Genomic DNA, 24,041 nt, shown 5'->3' with positions numbered 1-24,041 from the left:
AGGGGTTCATCTACTGGGAGGAGCATTGGGCCCACTCACCCCGTTTCCTTCCTGGACTTTGGCACATGCATGAGTGAGGGCTGAGTCTCCCACATGGCTTCTCTGTGGACAGGAACCAGGTTTCCAGCAGGCAGTTCCTAAGCTTTTCCAGAATGCACTAGCCCAGGACCTCTTACCCTAAGATGCTGGGGGATGGGCCGGGGGAGGGGTGGTCACCTCCCTGGAAAGACCTGTGGGCTGGAGACAGGTTTTCCCAGGGGAGTCGTGTCCCAGGATGTTCCCCTTCACGGAGACCCCTCAGCTCTTTCCCCCACGGCCTGTGTCTGCTCCCAGTGACAGTGTAACTGCACGTACTCGCCCCAATTCCTCTCCCCAGCCTCTCCTCTACCACGTGAGTCAGGATTTCACCCCGACCACACACCTGACCACTCTGGTCCAGGTCATCATGACCCAGCATCTCTTGGCCAACCTCAGCAGATCCACACGTGATCCCTCAGTTCTTCTTGAAAAGCTGACCTCTCTAGGTTCCTGGCCACCTCCTCCCTCATGGGTGCTCCTTCTCAGCTCTTCCTGGCCCTCCTCCTCCTGTCTCAGCCTCTGTGTGCATCTTCTTCTTTGTCCCACCGATTCCCTGAGTGACCTCAGGGAGCACTTCCAAGCTTCCTATTTTCAGTGCCATTTCTCCACTGAAGCCCACAAGTACACACATTAAGTGTCTCCTACCTTCCGACTCTGTGGACATGAGTTTGAGTGAACTCCGGGAGTTGGTGATGGACAGGGAGGCCTGGCGTGCTGTGATTCATGGGGTCGCGGAGAGTCGGACACGACTGAACGACTGAACTGAACTGAACTGACCTGACCTTCCCCATGGGACGGCTGAGGGCACCTCACTCCTCCACAAACAGAACCCTTAACTCCCACTGTCTCTCTCTGCAAACACTGCTCCTCTCCCAGCAACAGGGCCTCATGCTCAACTATTAGCAAATACACCCTTCCAGTTACTCTGGATAAAAACCTTGTGGTTGCATGAATTCTTCTCTTTTTTTCACTCCCCATATCCAGTCACCACCAAGTCCTCTTGGTTCCACAGTAGCCAGAGTGATCATTTAAGACATGAGTGGAATCATGTCCTCTCTGCAATGGCTGCATCTTACTCACAGCGACATGGCTGTCCTCATGCAGACCCTGAAAACTCCCTGCAGCTGCACGTTCTAGACTCACACTTCTGTTTCCTGGACCCTAGGGCCTTTGTACTTGCTGTTTCTTCCACTGGGAATTCCCTTCTTTGGATATTTGCAAAGTCCATGTGCTCATAGGAAATGCTCAATCAGTAGATGAAGGATAGATATTTAGAGCCCTACACCAGAATAAGATGTAAGAAGATGAAGACCCCGTGTGAGGGCTGTGGAAGCCCAGTCCTTTCCAGAAGGCTCACCTGGACCCCCAGCGCCATCTCTGGTCCTCAAGGCCCTGCTGGGACATCTCTGCTCCCAACCCCACCCTGTTCTCTTACTCACAGCACAGGGGACGAGCACAGCCGGGGAAACTGGGGTCACTTGGACCAGGTGGCCGCACTGCACTGGGTCCAGGAGAACATTGCCAACTTTGGAGGGGATCCAGGCTCTGTAACCATCTTTGGAGTGTCAGCAGGAGGGGAAAGTGTCTCCGTTCTTGTAAGTCTTCCTGGCCCTGATGTGGCTGCTGATGGGACCCCTTGCAGATCAGCCCATCTAGTCCTGGGACCTTTACTTCCAAGATCTGGATTCAAGGCTGACCCGACTCTGTGCAGCATCAGACGGTGGAGAGTAGTGGCCAGACTCCCCTTGTCCCTCCGGGATGCTCAGGCTCAGCTTAGCCTCCGGGCCGTAGCTGCAGCCACAGCTGCAACAGACACACTCTTCCTGTCCTGTGTCGGTTGGGCTCATCCTCTCCTTCTTAATCATTTTAACATTTGGACTCGCCTCACTTCTCTTGAGAAGTAGGGGTGGGTGTAAATGATTAATCAGAGGAGCCGACTTGAGGTTGGTCTGAGTGTCCTTGTCTGACTTGAAGCCAGGCCTGCAGTTCAGGGAGACACGAGCACTAGCAACAGGCTGGGGTCCCCGCTTGGGCTCTGAGGCTTGTCCATGCCCAGGAGGGAGGGCAGGAGTCTCTGCGGCTGAGGGATGGAGCTGGGCTGGGGAGAAGGGGAAGAGGAGGGATGCGGGATGGGACAGGGGATGAGGGCCACTGACAGGACCTGGGAGTGTGGTGTGGGGAATGGGAATGAGGGAGGCACCAGGGAAGCAAAGCTGGAAAGCCAGATTAGAAGGTGCTGGGAGCTGTGAGAAACCTTCCAATTGCCTCACTATTGAGCACTATTACTATATTTTTAAAACATCTAGGGTCATAGTTGAATATTCAGGGAAAACCTTTTTATATTTTATAAAATGGAGAATAAAGAAAATAATAGATAACCCCCCAAATAAAAATCCATCCACAGTCGCATTAGCCAGTGACTCTCACCATGGACAGTTCCTTTTCTCTAGTATTTTTCCCATGCTGTTGCGTGCTTAGTCACTCAGTCGTGTCCAACCCTTTGCAGCCCTGTGGACTGTAGCCCACCAGGCTCCTCTGTCCATGGGGATTCTTCAGGCAAGAATACTGGAGTGGGTTGCCATGCCCTCCTCCAGGGGATCTTCCCAACCCAGGGATTGAACCCAGGTCTCCTGCATTGCACGCAGATTCTTTACCATTTGAGCCACCAGAACAGCCCTTTTTCCATGAATCACCCTATCTATCATCTATCTATATCTATGAATTTTTAAACAAAAAAGCTTCCTTTACATTATAACATATATGTTTCCCTAACCATTAATTGTTATTTCCTATGTTTTGTGTGTATAGTCATTAGTATTTCCGTGTAAACATGAGAAATACCTTATTTACCCAATGTCACATATTAAAACCTTGTGTTATTTCCACTCTTTCCTGTTATAAATAACGTGAACATCTTAGACATTTTTTTTGCCTTCAGATCATTTTCCTTAAAATAAATCCTGAGTAATGGAAGTGGGAAATCAGAACTGTGTGTTTAAATCGAAGCTAGAAATTTCCAGCTGCCGTTCAGATACTTTGACTGTTGTGATCAGTGCATGCCTCGCTCTGTACACCCGGTTCCCTCTAGCGGAGGTTTTCTTGGAGAAGATGGACCCTCCGGTCAGTCTCGGGAACACGGTCAGTCAGGTCAAGCAAGGACCTGTCATGTCCACTGAGCCCCACGGTCTCCATGGGAAGAGCCCAGGACAGGGCTATGGATGGGTGTAGCTCTTGAAGACCCCACTCCCTGTGAGCATAAACTCCCTTTCTTGCCACTCTCCTCCCAGGTTTTATCTCCCCTGGCCAAGAATCTCTTCCACCGGGCCATCTCAGAGAGTGGCGTTGCCCTCCTTCCTGGCCTGGTCAAGAAGGACTCTAAGGCTGAAGCTGAGGTAGGTCTCACACTGGACTGTCCCTGCACCATGCTCTGCTCTGCTGAAGTTGTCAGGGCCCTTTCTTATCACAGGGTCTGGCTGACACCCTCAAAGAATCCTAGAAGTGAGGCTGGCTGACCAGGAAGGGCGAGGACACCCCCCGCCCCACTCCCAGTTCTCCTGCTAAGCAAACTGGGGCAGAGAGCAGGAGTGCTGGTCAAGGTCAGCCGGTGATGAGGGCAGAGCTGGACTCAGGCTCATGACTCTGGGCTGCCAGCCCCGTGTACTTTGCACTGAGCGTGCGTCCCAAAGTGTGCCAGGTGTGCTGAGGGGCTGCACAGTGGGCAGTGGCCTGTCATCGTGTGTTGCCTCCCTCAGGGTCTGAGTCTGCTGAACTCATTGGCCTCATGTGAGCCTGGAGTGGATTTTCCCAGGGGGCTTGTGACTGGGGCAGGTTCCTGGAGCATTCATTCACTCAGCAAGTAGTTTTGATATAACCTGACATCTGGCAACCTCATGAAGCTTCTATTATAGTTTAGGAGGTAGAGTAATAGTTATACAATTGAAAACTTAAAAAGTCAACTGTGACTAGACCAATAAAGACGAGGTACCTGATGTGAAAAGAATCCAAAAGGAGCACTTCGTCCAGTTTGTTCCGTTCCGTTCAGTTGCTCAGTCGTGTCCGACTCTTTGCGACCCCATGTACTGTAGCCTACCAGGCTTCTCCGTCCGTGGGATTCTCCAGGCAAGAATACTGGAGTGGGTTACCATTTCCTTCTCCAGGGGATCTTCCCGACCCAGGGATCGAACCCGAATCTCCCGCATTGGTGGCAGACGCTTTAACCTCTGAGCCACCAGGGAAGCCCTCGTCCAGTTTGTAGGGAGAAGTTATTAGAAAGGCTTCTGGCAAAAGTAATGATCAATGAGTTCAGATGAGAAGGATAAGCCGTAAATTACTTGGTAAGAAAAGAATATCCAGGAAGAGGACCAGCCTGAGCAAGTGTCCTGTGGCAGGAGCAGGTGTCTCAAGTTAGAGAGTGAGGAAGGCTGATGTTCCGGGGCAGAAAGTGCTGACAGGACCTGAGAAGCTGAGGGTGGGGCCACTGGCAGGGCCATGCTACGTAGGACCTAGTGGGGACTTTGTCTTTATTTGGAGAATGCTAGGAAGACAGGAGTCACTGATGTGGAGCATTTGGTCAGGCTGGTTTGGTGCAGGGGTGGAGCCAGCAGCCACACTTAAAGGGAGGAATCTAAGACAGTGAAGGAATCTAAGATTCTTATTCCTGCCCTACCTCCCTCCCTCTCTCTCTGCCCACTCTGTCCACTTCTTACGGTCATTTCATTTATTTCGCAAACACCTACTGAGCACTGATTGCGTGTCAGACACTGGACCAGGCTCCAGGCAGCCCGTGCACACTCACCAGTGTCCCACCATCCTGGCACCTGACTTCTCTCCTGCATCTTCCCCTCTGGCTTCACTTTGCAAGTGACTGGCCTGAGGCCACATGGCTGTTAATTGGATGAGCCAAGATTCTAAATTAGACACTGGGATTGTGGATTCCACATTTTTAAGCTCCATTCCTTGCTGCCTCTCTTCAGTTTCAAGAATATTGTGCCCATTTTAACAGACGTAAAGTAACAGAGCAGAGGCTGTATAATTGGCATGACTGGGACCCAGGACGCGCACAGAGTGGTCTGGAGCATTTTCTCTTTCTTTCTTCTTCTTTTTTTTTTTTATTGTTTTAAACTTTAATTTTATTATTTTTAAAATTGTGTATTTATTTTTGACGGCGCTGGGTGTTTGTTGCTGTGTGCAGGCTCTCTCCAGCTGTGGTGCACAGGCTTCTCACTGTGGTGGGTTCCCTTGTTACTGAGCCCGGGGTCTGGGGTGCGGGAGCTTCAGTAGCTGTGGCGCGTGGGTTTAGTTGCCCCGCAGCAGGTGGAATCCTCCCAGACCAGGGATCGACCCGGATCCCCTGATTGGCAGGCGGATTCTTAACCACTGGACCCCCAGGGAAAGTCCTGGTCTGGGGTGTTTTCTGCTACCATGGGCTGCCTTTGGAAACTGAGGTTGGGACAGAACACCTCGGTTTCGATGGAGGGAGAAGACGGGCTCTTGAATTCTGCTGTCACCTGTGCTCTCTCTAGCGAATTGCTGCCTTTGCTGGGTGCAAAACCACCACCTCGGCTGTCCTTGTTCACTGCCTGCGCCAGAAGACAGAGGACGAGCTCTTGGAGATAACACAAAAGATGGTAAGTGCATCCATTCTCTTGCAAACAAGCCCCGCACCCTGGAAACCTGGCCCCAGGCTTCACCATTTCAGCTTCAGTCCTCTTGCCCTAGAAAAATTACCTGGGACAGCTTCTCACCTCCCAGGAGCAGTGTCAGCCTCTGGATCTGAATGGGGAACTGTTTTTCTTTATTATTATGGAATATCTCAAACTTCAGCTAAGTCAAAAAAAGAACATAATGAACAATTAAGAATCCTCTAGATCTATCAAAACTTATTTTTTCTATTCTCATTTTTAGATATATTTTTACAAATTAAACATTGTATATTTCAGAGGTAACTACCATCCTAAACTTCAGAGACAGAAATATGAAAAACAAATATTTTTGGAAAGATTTTCACAATTTACCTCAGTTAACTTAGAAACCATTTCATTTTTAAGCCAATGGTGGGCCACTTTTCTAGATTTTTTAAGACTCTGCCTCAGTTGTTATTCTAGGAAATCTATACATCAACCCATTAATCCATCCAACCATCCATCCGTTTATTCATCTATCTTGCTGCTACTGCTGCTAGGTCACTTCAGTCGTGTCCGACTCTATGCGACCCCATAGACAGCAGCCCACCAGGCTCCCCCTCCCTGGCATTCTCCAGGGAAGAACACTGGAGTGGGTTGCCATTTCCTTTCCAGTGCATGAAAGTGAAAAGTGAAAGTGAAGTCGCTCAGTCATGTCCGACCCTCAGCGACCACGTGGACTGCATCCCTCCAAGTTCCTCCGTCCATGGGATGTTCCATTCAAGAACTGGAGTGGGGTGCCATTACCTTCTCCTCATCTACCTTATCATTCATCTATCCACCCACAAGTCCATTCAAAACTTCATTCATCTATTGTTAATTATCCGTGCACCATCCAGACACCAATATCGTCGCTCCCTCATCCATCCCTCCGAAATCAGCGATACATCCATGCCCGTCTGCACGGTGGCGTCCCTGCATCCACTTGTCCATCTGGCTCTCCAGTACTCCCCGTACTGACCTCTTCATCCGTCCATGCAGCTATGTTAAGTGTGTGTGGGGAGGGGTGGTAACAAGGAGGGTGATACAAATGTGAATCGGATATGTAGTCCCTGCTCACAAGGAACTGTCCAGGGAGAAACACACCCAAATACTTTGTGGGCTTTGTGTGGTAGGAATACAGAAAGGGGAAGTATTTGTTATACTAAGCAAGGATGCTTCACAGAGAAGGTGACCTGTGAGGCTTGATGGATGTCTGTGGCAGTGTGTCATCACAGAGATGCCACAGCAGGAGGGACACCCATAAATATAGCCCCTGGGCCAATAGAAACTATCCTCTCTGTCAGGGAGGGTTTGAAAGAAAGTCCAGAGTAACCGAAGCACCTGGGCTCTCTGTCTGGACTCCGGAGGGTATTCCTGGACTCCCAGAAACAAGTCTCTAACACCAGACTCTGAGCCCTTTCCAGTGTGGCCTTGGGACTTAGATCCTGGCTTCTCAGGCTCACGTGATGTGACCAATATGTTCAAACAATGAAAACACAACTGCTTTCTAATGCCTGAAAGGATGTAAATTTATTTCAGCATCTCTTAATGTGGCACATGAGGTCCAATTTATGAAGGGAGAATTGGTGACTTTGGTAAAACCCGGAGCCTCTATAATCCTCCTGAGTTTTCTGAGATCATGTGGAAGTGTTTCCATGATTACCTTCTCGCCCTAATAAACACACATAGACACACACACATGGACACACGCACCTGGATTGCAGAGCTACAACACATGATGGAGAGACCGTTTTTGGTGACCTCATACATACTGGTCAAGCCTGTTAGCTACAGTATAACAATAAAGTCAATACAATCGTGGTAAACTTACAACAAAGAGAATTTTCAGTGAGTTTGTATGAGTCAGGATTTTCTAATGCAAGATGAGAAAATTCATCTCAAAGTGCTTTGAGAAGAGAGAGGAATATGTTGTGACAGAATCTTCAGGTAACTCACTGACAGGTCCAGGAGTTGATGGCTTCAGGCATGGCTGGATCCAGATGCACATATGATGCTATTAAGAATCTGTCTCTATCCCTCAGCTTTTACCTTTCCGTGTTGGCTTCACTCTTAGGCAGATCTGGCCCATAGGGAAGTTAAACAACAATTGTCTTACATCCTATCTGCTTAAAAAGCCTCTTTCCCAATAACTCCAGCAAAAGTTTTGGGTAAACTCTATTGAACTGACATGGGCACATGTCCGCCCCTGAAGTAGTCCCTGTATTCAGGGATTTGGTGCACCGGAGATCACATACAGATGCCTGCAATCATGGAGTGAGAGTGGGAAGGGGGGGTCCCCCAAAGGAAACTTGGGGTATTGTTGCCTGGAGGAATAAGGGGAAGTGGTGGAGGGCAGGGCGGCTCAGCAGCAGTCCTCTGCAGAGCTCCCCTCACGCAGCCACCCCTGCACCCTGTGCTGGTCCCAGGGGAGGGCGTCCTGCCCGCTTCCTTCCAGCCCAGCCAGGCAGGAGCCAGGAGGGAGCGCTTGGTACCTTAGGGCACAGCTCACTGAGGTCAGCTTTCCTCCCAGAAGCCTCCTCACCACAGCCTCTGTCTTTCTCTTCACAGAACTTTTTCGTTCTTGATTTCTTGGGAGACCCAACAAAGGTAAGGACCTTTGGTTTCTTAATTGTGGGTTTTAAGTCTTGACACCTTTAAGCTCCAGTTACATATGAATGACAGAGTTCTCCCATGCGCAGCCATAGTAGCTCCTTGTGTTTACCCTGCTGGCGCCCGGAGAGGGATAAAGTACTGTCCGGGGGCCCCGGGAGGAGACCAGTCATCAACCAGAACCCGCTCCCCGACGCCCAGGCCAGTGCTGTCTGTCATCAGCTCTGTGTCCCGGTCCCCAGCCAGCCCCTACTCTTGTTCACATTCCTAAAAACGCCCAGTTGGGGGAAGGCGAACGAGAAACCTCCCCTGTGGGGAGTGGAGATGACTAGGGAAGGGCTCTTCAGGAGCCTTCACGAGGAGCCTGGATCGTCTCCTGGGGGGTTTCAGGTTGACTGACTGTGCAAGTTGCACTGTTTGCAGGAATGTGGGGAAAGGAGCCGTGAAATTCCGTCCTCAGGACACCACCCTCCTCCCAGCCACGTGGGAAACTCCAACAGCAGCCTCCCACCTCCTTCGTCTCCTCTCTCCTTCCGACGCTTCCCTTCACCAGATTCTGATGGCACTAATTCTGTGGCATCTCAGTCTTGGCCTCTCTGCAGACTCCCTGGGGAGTCTCACCTTAAAAAGTGTAGAGAGGCTCAAATGAGACTTAGTCATTCAACAAAGGTTTTGTGGTTTTTTTTTTCAACTATGGTTGATTTGCAATGTTGGGCTGGTTTCTGGTATATAGCGAAATGATTCAGTTATACATATGTATACACACAATCTTTTTAATATTATTTTCCATTGTGGTTTATTACAGGATATTGAATATAGTTCCCTCTGTGGGGTCTTGTTGCTTATCTGTTTTATATATAGAAGTTTGTATCTGCTAATCCCAAACTGCTAATTTAACCCAACTTGACCCCTTTTCCCCTTTGGTAACCATAGTTTGTTTTTTGTCTGTGAGTCTGTTTTGTTTTGCAAATAAGTTCATTTGTGTCATTTTTAGATTCCACATATAAGTGATATCATATGGCATTTGTCTTTCTCTTTCTTACCTAGTATGGTAATCTCAGGGGCCATCCATGTTACTGCAAATGGCATTGCTTCGTCCTTTTTCATGGCTGAGTAATATTCCATCGCATGTATGTTCCATATCTTCTTTATCCATTTCTCTGTCGATGGACATTTAGATTGCTTTCATGTCTTGGCTACTGTAAATAGGGCTGTTGTGAACATTGAGATGCATGCATCTTTTTGAATTAGAGTTTTCTCTGGATATATGCCTGGGAGTGGGATTGCAGGGTCATATAATAATGATATTTTTAGGTTTTTAGGACACATCCATACCATTCTTCATGGTGGCTGCACAAATTAACTTTCCCACCAACAGTGTAGGAGGCTTCCCTTTTCTTCCCAGAGATCATACAAGGAGCTACTTTTTTGTCGTTTTGTTTCATCTCTAATACCAGTAACGTATTCATGGTCCTATTTAGTGCCACCTTTCGCATTCTTGAGTTTTGTGCTGTCAGTTTGGCTGTTTAAAATTATCCCCGACCACAGACAGAAGGGCTGTCTAGTGTGCCTAAGTGCAGGCAGCCTACAATGTGTCTGACTCGTGAGAAATGGGAGTATTAGGCCGAGTGCCCTCAGGCATGGGTGGCAGGCTGCTGCCCAGTGCTAATGAATCAGCAATGCAGAGCATCCAGAATGTGAAAAGATTATTTGCCCATCAGTTCCTTGAGCTGCTTAGGAATATGCTAAAGTAACATCTATAGCCTGTGAAGCCATGAAAAACAAGCTACGTTTGTGATTTTATGAGATGAAGGCGGATAAAAACAATCATAGTGGGCGGTACTGTTGTGAGGCTGACAGCCAAGAGATTTACAGTCGAATCACCCAGGGAAGCACTCACTGAGTCCTTGTTGGCTGTTTTTTTCCCCCTAGTTCATTCTTTTATTATGTATTTACTTTTGGCTGTGCTGGGTCTTCACCTTGCACGGGCTTTTCTCCAGTTACAGCGTCGGGGTCACCTCTCTAGTTGTGGTGTTCAGGCTTCTCATTTCTCTGGCCTCTCTTGTTGTGGAGCCCAGGCTCTAGGCACTCGGCAGCATCTGGGCTTAGTTGCCCCGAGGCCTGTGGAATGTTCCGGGACCAGGGATTAACCCCATGTCCCCTGCACTGGCAGACAGTCTCTTAACTGGAGGACCCCCCGGGATGTCTGTCACAGTAACTTTTTAGAGCATGAGTACCACAGATAATGAGAGCTGCGTGACACTGGGAAGAGACATATATATATATATACTTCAAATACATGCACATCATGTTATATATTTTTATACCAAATGGGCTGAAGATCTGTCCCCATCACCTGACCACTGCTGTCCCCTGGTCAGAGTTCTGCCCTCTGGGCTCCACAGAGTTATCCCCCTTTGTTAGGAATCAGGTGTGTGATACTGGTCATGAGCTTCGGCAGGTGGAGACGGGGATGCGGTGTGACCTGGAAGGGGAAGCCCAGACACTACTCTGCCCTCTTCCCCAGACCTACCCTTTCCTGCCCACCGTGGTGGACGGAGTGGTGCTGCCAAAGATGCCCATAGAGATGCTGGCTGAAAAGAACTTCAACACCGTTCCCTACATCGTCGGAATCAACAAGCAAGAGTTTGGCTGGATTCTGCCATTGGTGAGAAAGTGCAGGCCTCGTAGACTTCTCTTCCCTGCCCATCATAAAGCCTCCCCATCCGTGGTCACAGACCTCTCTCTGGGACCAGGCCAGCTGTCCCCTTCATACAATTTGACATTTCCGTGGAAACCATTTCTGATGGTCCACACTGTCATCTGGGTGGTGCAGTTCAGGGGACCCACGTCCCCACACATTCTCTGATTGTCCTCCCATCCATGAATCCTGAAATGTCGGTTCCAGGAGGGCTGGTAGAGATCATCACTGGGCAGATAAAAAACGCAAGGCCTGGAAAGGGGAAGGGGCTCAGGAGTTAAGGAGAATGGGGCTTAGAACCTGCAGCCTCTCGCCTCAGGCTTGCTGCTTTCATGCTTTCTCCATAAATTACCTCCGCCCTACCCAAGCTCTCAGTCTTCTCACTGGAAAGATTCAGAGGAGCCAGCTTCCTCCTGAGTTACAACTGACTTCTAAAAGTTAGGCAGAGAAGGCAATGGCAAGGCACTCCAGTACTCTTGCCTAGAAAATCCCATGGATGGAGGAGGGCTTTCCCTTCTGACAGAGATAAACAAAGCCAGACACCAGGTGAAGTGGTAACAGATTTGATTTAGTTACATCCCTGCTAGAGGGAAATGATCCATTGTGAACTGAACCCAATCCCTGAAATGAAAGCCTGGAGCTTATTTAAGGAGTGGGTGGGGGTGGGGTGGGGTGGGGTGGATTGTCCATATGACTGGACCACCTGCATTTGTTAGCTGGCATTAATCTGGAGAAGAAACAAATTTCTGTCTTTATGACAGGAGGCAGTGATGTAAGTAGAATCAATGTTCCCACTGAAGTTAGACTTTATGTTTTCACAGGGACTGAGTTTAAAAAATTCTTGAGTTAAAAATTCTTGCTCTGAGGACAAAGCAAGAATTATCCCCTGAATATTTGTTTTTCATAGAGATGGCTCTCAGATCCTTGAGGAAACAACTTTGGGTGGTAAGTTTACATTTAAAGGGACAAAGGAAAGGCTTATAATTACGAGAGTTCTAAAGTAACTGCTCTAAGAGGGAGTTCATGGACCTACCTGCCTATCACCAGGCTTTGGCTGAAACAGTAAAATCTCAAGGCAGCCCAGAGCTCTTGAAGGGAGACTGCGGTCATCCTGGGGACATGGCCTTAAGCCTCCTGCAGCTGTCCTGGAGTTTGGTCAAGTCTCTTAGGGCCGAGTTTTAATGGAGTTGTTATGTGCACAGTTCTGTGGTTCTTCAGAATGATTTCAGAGGTTATACCAAAGGACCAAAGTCATAATGGCAGGATTTGGGGCTTTTTCAGTTATCTGACTAGCAAATCTGCCTGTAAAGCCCCTGGGTCAGGTAGATCCCTTGGAGAAGGGAATGGCTACCCACTCCAGTATTCTTGCCTGGAGAATTCCAGGAACAGAGGAGCCTGGTGGGCTACAGTCGATGGGGTTGCAAAGAGTAAGACACGACTGAGCTAGTAACACTTTCACTTTTTTTCAGTTCTCTGACACAAGTGGGGTATTTGTGGGGTCGTGTCATCTGCCCCAGAGCCCTTCACTTCAACACTAGGCTGGCTGAAATCTTCCCTCTCTGTCTCGACCACTCTGGGGACTCTAATCATTTGTGTGTGTGTGTGTGTCTACACTAGGACAGCTTCCCTTAATTATATTATCCTCTTTACACTCCTTGGTCTCTGGATATGAAAGTCCATTTGAGTCCAAAACTCATCAAAAACCCAGCCTCCATTTAGTTTGGTCTGTTGGTCACTTTCATTTTTCCTGCTATTTCCTGATGATTTCACAATTGCTTAACCTTTGTTTTAACAGTTAGTGGGCTTCCCACTCTCTGCAGGCAAGATGGACCAGGAGATGGCCACGTCACTCGTGTGGAAGTCCTACCCCATCCTTGTAAGACTCTAGAAGTCATGGAAACTGGTTGAGCACTAAAGAGGGCCGGGGCTTGTTCCCGATGGCAGAGCAGCTGGTGGCAAAATGAAGGCTGGGGCTAGGGGTGGGCGGTTCAGCTCCTAGTTTCTGCCTTTCCAGCTCAGCAGCAGGGGTGGGCGGGAGTGGTGGCATGGGGCCTGAGAGGTTCACCGTTAATGCAAGCCTTCCTCCCTGGCTGGGGAAGCCAGGGGTGTTCACGAGGGCGTGCTGGTCACTTTAACTTTTGATGTATTTCAGAACATCCCTGAGGAACTGGCTCCAGTGGCCACTGACAAGTATTTAGGAGGGACACATGACCCTGTCCAAAAGAAAGACCTGCTCCTGGACTTGATTGCAGATGGGTTGTTTTGTGTCCCATCTGTGAACACGGCCCGTTACCACAGAGGTGAGTCTTCGGCACTGGACAGGAGAGGGACACTGACCCCACCAGCTTCACACTGTATTCTGTCTTAACCCTCAGCATAGAAAGATATAAGAAAACTTCAGGGTACATTCCATATAGCCAGGGGCGGGGCAGTGTCCTAGTTTGGTTTTCACCAGAAGCAGACTCTGAGAAAAGGATCCAAATGCAGGTAGTGTATTTGGGGGTGATCCCAGATAACACTGGGAGAGGAGTGGAGAAGTGACTCGAATGGAGACGGAAGTCAGTCTACACTGTGCTGTCAAGTGAGCATCCTCCAGGGACACCTGGAGCTGCGGAGCTCTGGGAAATCAGCAGGAGACGTGGCTCAGGGTTTTCCCGAGTGAGTGGCAAGAGAGCTGGGGTGTTTATCCTCCAGTTTGATGAGTCATCCGTTGAAGCCTGTTCCCAAGGGCAGTTAATTCCCTGGTGCTTTGATCTGCTGCACATGTGGGCAGAGTGGTCTCTGGCTGCCGAAGACCTCAGGCAAAGAGCTACAGATGCAGGAGGTGGAACTCTGGCCAGTGTGCCCAGAAGCAGGGGACAAGGGGACACTCCCAACAGTCTCTGCCCCGAGATCCCTCACCTGAATGACAGTAGTCTGTGGGGCCACAGGGCACATATTGGAGGTTTTGTCTTAGAAGCCTTCCAAGGTCAGTGATAGCTTCAAACTAGTTTGTTAACCAGTGGAGCTGGGGATAGCATGAGGCCAAGTGTTGGATCAGGAATGTTGTCTGGGACGAAGAAAACCCAAAGGACTGAGCAGAGGGAGGTATGGGGCAAGTGGTCTGGAGAATGTTGATGTCTGCAGCTGGCCTTGTTCCATGCCAGTGTGTGCTGGGTCTATGGCAGGACCTTTCAGCGTATCCCAAGACTGTGAGTGAGGGGGCCCCTAGGGGCTTGAGGCCAAGGATGGAGGAGCTCACTTGGACAGGAGGTGTCCTTTTGGAGTGCCTTGCTGAGGTCCTCACAGGACCCTCCCTTTCCAGGAGCTATCTCTACCACGTCTGCAAGACAGGACGTGGTTCTCTGACCCAGAGCACTCTTTCTAACCATGCTAGAGGGTTTTAGAATTTGGGACTGTACAAGCATAATAAAAAGTAGTTACAGCTGACCTACCATCCTCCCAGTTCAATACAGTCATGGATAGGTTCCGGTTACCCTTCCTCCTCCCTAGGGTCTTGATGAAGCTCTTCAGCCAGGGGCGGCCTGGGGTCAGAACTGTTCTTTCACAAACTTGGTCTTGTCTCTCCTTACGTGTGGTTTCCTCTGCTTCATTGTCTGTTGACCCAGTCATCTTGGATGTGTCAGGACGTGTCAGACTCCCATCAGAGTCATTTTTGCTTGGACTTCCCCGATTTTATCAACATTATTCTTTCCTTTTTAAGACTTTTTGTACTTGTATTAAGTCTTTTTTAATACAGAAGAGAACTTATTCTGAATATAAACGTTAATATCTTTTAGTTGTAGAACTTTTTGAAAATACGGAATCACATAAAAAAGAATCTAGAAATGTCTAGTTTCTAGTCAAACTTCTACTCAAAGCTAGCTGTGACCTTGGAAGCCTTCAAAATTCATAGAAATATCTGCTATAAGTTTTTGACATATTTTCTTCATTAATCTTCCCATGTCTTACATATAATTTAAATATTAATTTTATATTGTGTTTTTTTCATGGAATCCTATAAGGTAAGCATTTCCTCAATGTCAATGAAAACTCAAAAAGCATCCATTATCTCATGGAATAATACAGTAAAATTTACTTTAGTATTCCTGTCCTATTGGCTATTGAGGCAGGCTGACCATACTTTGGGCTTCCCTGGTGGCTCAGAGGTTAAAGCATCTGCCTCCAATGTGGGAGACCCGGGTTCGATCCCTGGGTCGGGAAGATCCCCTGGAGAAGGAAACAGTAACCCACTCCAGTATTCTTGCCTGGAGAATCCCATGGACGGAGAAGCCTGGTAGGCTACAGTCCACGGGGTCGCAAAGGGTCGGACACGACTGAGTGACGGAACGGAACGGAACGGACCATACTTTGATGCTGTAAAACATTATGCTCAGCCTTATGTGCATATATCTTTAACCAAATCTCTGATGATTTTTTTATTTTAGATTTGGTTATTAAAGGTTTAATTACTAGGCTAGCTTGTAGGACCATTTTAAAATTCTTGATAGATATTGTGAAATTGCTTCCAGTATATAAGAATGAGTATTTCTTAATTCTCTCTGTTGAGATACTCAGATTAAAAAATAAAAATAATGCTGCTAATTTCATAAGACCCTCCTTACCAAAGAAAGAAAGAAGAACATCACACTGTTTAAATTTGTGTATTTTTTATTGCTAGCTCTTTCCTTCCCTCTGCTTTTCTTATTGTTCCTAAATGTTATTATTCAAACCTGTGCCCTACTTATTCTTTTGAAGACTTGTGGTTGTAGGAATTTAATAAATCTCAGAAATTTAAGGCAGAAATGTTAAAAAGAGAAAAATGAACAAAAATATCTTTTGGGCAACATGCGCCCCAAAATAATTTCTCCCATTTGTGAAAGTTCTTTCTCCTATGGTTGGATCATGAGTTCTTTCAAAACTTTAAAATGGCAGAGCCAAGGTTAAAGCCCCTCCTTACGGCAATCTCTGCTTGATCTTGAAGTGAAGTATAGTAAATTCACTCAGCCATATCCAACTCTTTGTTACCCCCATGGACTGTAGCCTACTAGGCTCCTGTGTCCATGGGATTTTCCAGGCAAGAGTACTGGAGTGGGTGCCATTTCCTTCTTCAGGGGATCTTCCCAACCTAGGGATCGAACCCGGGTCTCCAGCATTGCAGATAGAACTTTACCATCTGAGCAACCAGGGAAGTCACAACCTTGAAGCAACTGTTTAATAAGTGGCTTGCGGGACCACAGAGAATGGTCCCAAAACCACCTTTTTCTTTCAAAAACCACCTCTTGCTAAATCAAAGTACAAAGATGGGAGATGAGAGAGGCAATTACACAAATTATTTTACATCCTCCTGTAGGAATGGCATATATTGTTAAACTACTTTGTGGGGAAATTTTAATGATATGAAGCAATTATTATGGTCATATGCAATAACACATACAATAGTGTCATCATTTTATGTGCATAAGTGGAGTAAGTTGTGAAATATTAATAGGTTTCTCTGAGCAGTGCAATTATAAGTGATCATTTTGTTCATTTTCCTTTGTTGGGCATTTTCCAAATGTGATAGGATCCCCAAGGCGGGGAGGGGATGTTGTGGTATCTCCGCACCAGCCTGTCTTGGGGCCTGACCCTTCCCCATTAGAGTCCCTGATTTTGGCATAAGCATCAATGCAGAGCACAGAGCTCCCCAGGTGGGGGGCCCACGAGTCAGCCCTGGAGCAGCAAGATGGGCATCTCTGCTGAAGCATCAGCAGAAAAGTGACGTCTTCTTGGGGCTTCGAGAAGGGGATGGAGAGAGGGGAGAGGGGAGGGAGGAGAGGCCAGGAGAGAGGGGCTGTCCCCTTCCCCAGCCCCTTCCCCCTCCTGCCACTGCTGCACCCTCCCCCAGCCTCGCGCAGGAAGCAAGACACAGGAGAGGACAGACACAAAGGAAATGAACTGCCAAACGGAGGTTTCCTAGGACACGGGGAGCAAATTTTACCCTTTCTGCATCTGTTCAGTTCAGTCGCTCAGTCGTGTCCAGCTCTTTGCGACCCCATGAATCACAGAACGCCAGGCCTCCCTGTCCATCACCAACTCCCGGAGTTCACTCAAACTCATGTCCATCGAGTCGGTGATGCCATCCAGCCATCTCATTCTAGGTCGTCCCCTTCTCCTCCCGCCCCCAATCCCTCCCAGCATCAGGGTCTTTTCCAGTGAGTCAACTCTTCCCATGAGGTGGCCAAAGTATTGGAGTTTCAGCTTTAGCATCAGTCCTTCCAATGAACACCTAGGACTGATCTCCTTTAGAATGGACTGGTTGGATCTCCTTGCAGTACAAAGGACTCTCAAGAGTCTTCTCCACACCACAGTTCAAAAGCATCAATTCTTCGGCACTCAGCTTTCTTCACAGTCCAACTCTCATATCCATACATGACCACTGGAAAAACCATAGCCTTGACTAGACGGACCTTGGTTGGCAAAGTAATCTCTCTGCTTTTTAATATGCTATCTAGGTTGGTCATAACTTTCCTTCCAAGGAGTAAGTGTCTTTTAATTTCATGACTGCAGTCAGCATCCGCAGTGATTTTGGAGCCTAAAAAAATAAAGTCTGACACTGTTTCCACTGTTTCCCCATCTATTTGCCATGAAGTGATGGGACCAGATGCCAGGATCTTAGTTTTCTGAATGTTGAGCTTCAAGCCAACTTTTTCACTCTCATCTTTCACTTTCATCAAGAGACTTTTTAGTTCCTCTTCACTTTCTGCCATAAGGGTGGTGTCATCTGCATATCTGAGGTTATTGATATTTCTCCCGGCAATCTTGATTCCAGCTTGTGCTTCTTCCAGCCCAGCATTTCTCATGATGTACTCTGCATATAAGTTAAATAATCAGGGTGACAATATACAACCTTGACATACTCTTTTTCCTATTTGGAACCAGTCTGTTGTTCCATGTCCAGTTCTAACTGTTGCTTCCTGACCTGCATACAGGTTTCTCAAGAGGCAGGTCAGGTGGTCTGGTATTCCGATCTCTTTCAGAATGTTCCACAGTTTATGGTGATCCACACAGTCAAAGTGTTTGGCATAGTCAGTGAAGCAGAAATAGATGTTTTTCTGGAACTCTTTTGCTTTTTCCATGATCCAGCAGATGTTGGCAATTTGATCTCTGGTGCCTCTACCTTTTCTAAAACCAGTTTGATCATCTGGAAGTTCACGGTTCACGTATTGGTGAAGCCTGGCTTGGTGAATTTTGAGCATGACTTTACTAGCTGTGAGATGAGTGCAATTGTGCGGTAGTTTGAGCATTCTTTGGCATTGCCTTTCTTTGGGATTGGAATGAAAACGGACCTTTTCCAGTCCTGTGGCCACTGCTGAGTTTTCCAAATGTCATGGCATATTGAGTGCAGCACTTTCACAGAATCATCTTTCCGGATTTGAAATAGCTCCACTGGAATTTCATCACCTCCACTAGCTTTGCTCGTAGCGATGCTTTCTAAGGCCCACTTGACTTCACATTCCAAGATGTTTGGCTCTAGGTGAGTGATCACACCATCGTGATTATCTTGGTCGTGAAGATCTTTTTTGTACAGTTCTTCTGTGTATTCTTGCCACCTCTTCTTAATATCTTCTGCTTCTGTTAGGTCCATACCATTTCTATCCTTTATCGAGCCCATCTTTGCATGAAATGTTCCCTTGGTATCTCTAATTTTCTTGAAGAGATCTCTTGTCTTTCCTATTCTGTTATTTTCCTCTATTTCTTTGCATTGATCTCTGAGGAAGGCTTTCTTATCTCTCCTTGCTATTCTTTGGAACTCTGCATTCAGATGCCTATATCTTTCCTTTTCTCCTTTGCTTTTCACTTCTCTTCTTTTCACAGCTCTTTGTAAGGCCTCCTGAGACAGTCATTTTGCCCTTTTGCATTTCTTTTCCATGGGGATGGTCTTGGTCCCTATCTCCTGTACAATCTCACGAACCTCTGTCCAGAGTTCATCAGGCACTCTATCAGATCTAGTCCCTTAAATCTATTTCTCACTTCCACTGTATAATCATAAGGGATTTGATTTAGATCATATCTGAATGGTCTAGTGGTTTTCCCCACTTTCTTCAATTTCAGTCTGAATTTGGCAATAAGGAGTTCATGATCTGAGCCACAGTCAGCTCCTGGTCTTGTTTTTCCTAACTGTATAGAGCTTCTCCATCTTTGGCTGCAAATAATATAATCAATATGATTTTGGTGTTGACCATCTAGTGATGTCCATGTGTAGAGTCTTCTTTTGTGTTGTTGAAAGAGGATGTTTGCTAAGACCAGTGCGTTTTCTTGGCAAAACTCTATTAGCCTTTGCCCTGCTTCATTCCGTGCTCCAAATTTGTCTGTTACTCCAGGTGTTTCTTGACTTCCTACTTTTGCATTCCAGTCCCCTATAATGAAAAGGACATCTTTTTTGGGTGTTAGTTCTAAAAGGTCTGTAGGTCTTCATAGAACCGTTCAACTTCGGCTTCTTCATCATTACTGGTTGGGGCATAGGCTTGGATTACTGTAATATTGAATGGTTTGCCTTGGAAACAAACAGAGATCATTCTGTCATTTTTGAGATTGCATCCCAGTACTGCATTTCGGACTCTTGTTGACCACGATTGCTACTCCATTTCTTCTAAGGGATTCCTGCCCACAGTAGTAGATTTAATGGTCATCTGAGTTAAATTCACCCATCCTAGTCCATTTTAGTTCACTGATTCCTAGAATGTCTACGTTCTCTCTTGCCATCTCCTGTTTGACCACTTCCAATTTGCCTTGATTCATGGACCTAACATTCCAGGTTCCTATGCAATATTGCCCTTTATAGCATCGGACCTTGCTTCTATCACCAGTCACATCCACAATTGGGTATTGTTTTTGCTTTGGCTCCATCCCTTCATTTTTTCTGGAGTTATTTCTCCACTGATCTCCAGTAGCATACTGGGCACCTACCGACCTGGGGAATTCCTCATTCAGTATCCTATCACTTTGTCTTTTCATACTGTTCATGGGGTTCCCAAGGCAAGTATCCTGAAGTGGTCTGCCATTCCCTTCTCCAGTGGACCACAATCTGTCAGACCTCTCCACCATGACCCACCCGTCTCGGATGGCCCCACATGGCATGGCTTAGTTTCATTGAGTTAGACAAGGCTGTGGTCTGTGTAATCAGATTGACTAGTTTTCTGTGATTATGATTTCAGTGTGTCTGTCCTCTGATGCCCTCTCACAATATCTACCGTCTTATTTGGGTTTCTCTTACCTTGGTCGTGGGGTATCACTTCACAGCTGCTCCAGCAAAGCGCAGCCGCTGCACCTTACCTTGGATGAGGGGTATCTCCTCACGGCCGCCCCTCCTGACCTTGAACATGGAGTTTGTATTTAAATCTGCACTTTCAGGCTCACAACTTGAATTTACTTCCCTCTTGGGATACATGTGAAAATCACTGCTGCTGCTGCTGCTGCTGCTAAGTCACATCAGTCGTGTCCAACTCTGTGTGACCCCATAGATGGCAGCCCACCAGGCTCCCCCGTTCCTGGGATTCTCCAGGCATGAACACTGGAGTGGGTTGCCATTTCCTTCTGCAATGTGTGAAAGTGAAAAGTGAAACTGAAGTCGCTCAGTCGCGTCCGACTCTTCGTGACCCCATGGACTGCAGCCTACCAGGCTCTTCCATCCATGGGATTTTCTAGGCAATAGTACTGGAGTGGCTTGCCATTGCCTTCTCCGGTGAAAATCACTGGAAAGGTTCAAAAATGGACATAATGGAAGACACCTGTCAGGCTGCACGTATTCTCAAAGGAAATGAAGACTAGCCTGTTAGCAGTGAAATACAATAGTGTGTGTGTGTGTGGCGCTCCTTGTGCGTGGATGCATCAACAGGGGCCTGTGTTAGCTGACCCAGTGCCCCTGTATTTATTTAGAATGGAGCTACTCAAGGTTTCAGCATTCATTCACTCACTCTTCACTCACTCACTCAGTAAATACCCAGCTCAAATCCATTTCCACCTCCCCCAACTACGCACCCTTAAGCAAGTGATGAAATTTTTCATGTGCTCATATCCAGGGGCTTCCTGTAGGGACACAGGGTTGGCACAGAGTTGGTTCTCACAGTGGGCATCTGCTATTAATATTGTAGTTGTTCACTCAGGACTAGACGTGCCCCCAATTTCCTGATTACTCACAGCCCCCAGAGACCTTGATACCATCAGGTGTGTGTCTGCTGAAATGAACCGAGTGTGAATCCATGTTTTGCAGATGCTGGAGTCCCGACCTACATGTATGAGTTTGAGTATCGCCCAAGCCTCTCATCAGCGATGAAACCCAAGACGGTGGTAGGGGACCACGGGGATGAAGTCTCCTCTGTCTTCGGGTTTCCAATTTTGCAAGGTGATGGCCCTTTGGTGACTATAAACCTGGAGTTAGGAGATCTGGGTGCGAGTTTATTTGGGGGCCTTGGGCAGGTTCCTCCTTCTCTGCAGGTCCTCGTTTCCTGCACTCACCTAACAGGGTGGAAGGACACGGTCCCAGCCATTGTCTTGCTCTAACGCACCTGATGGAGAATGCGAGTCCTTGTGCCCTCACCCATGGTCGCGCTAAGAATCCAGACCTGGGCATCATCAGCAAGACGGGAGCTGGGTCACCCGCAGGGCCCTGCTCAGGGCTAGAATGCTACCACTCACTCTGCCCTCACAAGAACACATCAGAATGTGCGTGAGGGTTAAGTTAGAGTTGTTATTAACCTTGAATCAGGACTAGCGTGTGTCTCTCTATCCAATCTCTATCTATCTAAAACTCATGTATTTTAATATCATAATATATCTAGGTGTGTAATATTTAAAAAGAAAAAAACTTTCCACAGATGTCTTCAATGCCTTGCCCATTAGCAATTACAGACAAATTGTGTGTGACGCATCGCAGAACTGTTCATTGTACACAATGCCTCTGGGCATTTCCTGGTTGGGTGACTTTAGCGGGATCTTGCAGCTCGGTTACTTTCCAGATTCTGTGAAAATGTGTGTGAATCAAGGACACCAAGAAAAGACCCAAAGGAGAGCATCCTGGGAGTAGGGTGACTCTAGCAGAAACCCTGGGGTGTGTCTCTGAAACACCGAAGCAGGAAGGGCAGTCGGGAGGGCACAGAAGACAAGGCAATAGCTTACGGACCGACTCCAGCCCTTCACTGAGGCCGGCCTCAGTCGGTAGCTGTCAAGTTTGAAGTCATTTGCGTTACCCAAGATCTTCCTAAAATGCAGCTTAGACTCAGTAGGTCTGGAGTAAGACCCCCATTTCTGAATTTATTAACAATTTCTCAAGTGCTGCTACTGCCCACGAACCACACTTTGAGCAGCACTGGCTTTGTCCCCTCCCCACAGATGGTATCTCAGAAGAAGAGATCAATCTCAGCAAGATGGTGATGAAATTCTGGGCCAACTTTGCTCGGAATGGGTGAGCTGCTGGCAGACATGGAGTGGGGTTGGGAAGGGACAGGGTGTGTCTCTTGGGTGGGGGGAGTTTCCAAGGTGTGATGGTCAAACGCCCCGCCCTGTGACCTCTGACATGAGAGCTCCCTGTGATGGACTGGCAGCCCAGCATGTGGTCAGCTTCCTATCTCTGGAGGCATATGAGCCTTTGGCAGAAATGAAGTCAGGGCGTCCCTGATAATCTCAGAGCTGACAGCAGCATTGGGGAATTTCTGTTTGATTTTGTTCCAGGAACCCCAATGGGGAGGGGCTTCCCCACTGGCCAGCGTATGACCAGAAAGAAGGGTACCTTCAGATTGGTGTCTACACTCGGGCAGCCGAGAAGCTGAAAAGTGAGAAAGTGGCTTTCTGGAACGAGCTTCTGTCCCAGGAGGCAGCAAAGAAGGCACCACAGTCAAAACATGTTGAGCTGTAAACGGGGGGTTTCTACAGAAGTGTTTATGGGGCAAAGAGGTGTCTTATTTTGGAGGCTGAGGACTTATCCGATGGCAGTGGCAGAGGGCAGGGAGGGGGTTTCCGTTTCTGTGGCCTCAAGTTGGAAATAAATGTTCTTCTGGAGACCAAGTCAGTGTCTTTGTCTTGCGCTGGAATAAAGTCATCCTCCTCAGTGAGAGAAGGATGAAGACAGTGGGCACCGTTGGCAGGAAGGTGCTCTGGCCATTCTGGCGTGACGTCTGTGCATGCAGAGTGGAGCAGGCTGGGCCCTGGGAGGTGCTGAGGGGGACGCTGCGTCTGCTCCCTGTCTCAGGGCCATCCACAACTCCAGTGAGAGGATGTGGGGGATCAGAGTGCCTTGTCCCCCTCCTCCTTGCGGAGCTGACTGTAGAGATGGAGGCGACACAGCCTGAGGATGTCCCGAAGTGGGATAGAGGGGGCGTAGGCTTGGCGACACTGAGCGTGGCTGCCTGGCCCTTCCCTGCCCTCCTACAGTCTGCAATTCTTTCTTCAAGTCACATATTATCCTCCAGGGCCCTCCCTGGGGCCATCTCTTCCAACAACTCATATGAAAGCTTTCTGCAGCCCGGACCACATCAGGGCCAAGCAGTGACCATCCTGAAGTGAGTCCCAGGAGTATCACCTGAAAACTGTCTCTTTCAGATCCCTGGGGTGACTTCTGGCTTCTGGGATGTAGAAATCTCTAAGAAAGTTACGGCCACCCTTTCTGCCAGGAAAATCTGGATTATTCCCAGTTTCGTGATTTTTTTCTGATTCATTCAAAGAGGTTGCAGGGCAATTACCCTGAAGTCTGAAGGAAGACGGGCACTGTGGAGAAGAAATGGGACATGAACACTGGCTGACTGTCTGCTGACAGGTGGAAGATGGAGTCACCGTGTGTGTGAGTAGAGTGACTTAAAGTGAGAATCAAGTGTTAAGGGCAACTGTGGGCGAGTACGGGAGTGTACAATCCTCAGAAGCCAAGGACCCACAGGGGTGTTTACACTCATTGCAGGCCCTTCTCCCTGGACCTCTATCAGGGAGCTTTGAGAAATACTGGTAACAGGTAGTAAGATCAGAGAAAGCCTGCCCTAGGT

The 24,041-nt window shown here is 47.9% G+C and overlaps 1 protein-coding gene across 5 annotated transcripts in view; it reads left to right on the top strand.

Moving 5' to 3' along the window:
- LOC129557976 (liver carboxylesterase-like) overlaps positions 1-23,077 on the top strand; it is a 32,421-nt gene extending 9,344 nt beyond the window's left edge. For 4 of the 5 annotated variants that reach the window (XM_088830969.1, XM_088830973.1, XM_088830971.1 and 1 more), the window contains 11 exons: positions 1,520-1,673; positions 3,366-3,470; positions 5,601-5,705; positions 8,310-8,348; positions 8,775-9,020; positions 10,879-11,019; positions 12,848-12,928; positions 13,205-13,352; positions 21,284-21,415; positions 22,402-22,474; positions 22,741-23,077. In XM_088830969.1, coding sequence (XP_088687095.1) covers positions 1,520-1,673; positions 3,366-3,470; positions 5,601-5,705; positions 8,310-8,348; positions 8,775-9,020; positions 10,879-11,019; positions 12,848-12,928; positions 13,205-13,352; positions 21,284-21,415; positions 22,402-22,474; positions 22,741-22,924 — 1,408 coding nt within the window. In that variant the 3' untranslated portion in view covers positions 22,925-23,077. The remainder of the gene's footprint in view (positions 1-1,519; positions 1,674-3,365; positions 3,471-5,600; positions 5,706-8,309; positions 8,349-8,774; positions 9,021-10,878; positions 11,020-12,847; positions 12,929-13,204; positions 13,353-21,283; positions 21,416-22,401; positions 22,475-22,740) is intronic. The other variant, XM_088830970.1, reaches the window with a different exon arrangement.
- Positions 23,078-24,041: the final 964 nt, after the last annotated feature.

The sequence above is a fragment of the Moschus berezovskii genome, chromosome 22, assembly GCF_049115385.1.
Source record: "Moschus berezovskii isolate FMDL1 chromosome 22, NW_MosBer_1.0, whole genome shotgun sequence".
Taxonomy (NCBI): Eukaryota; Metazoa; Chordata; class Mammalia; order Artiodactyla; family Moschidae; genus Moschus; species Moschus berezovskii.
This window is presented reverse-complemented; position numbering and strand designations above follow the sequence as displayed.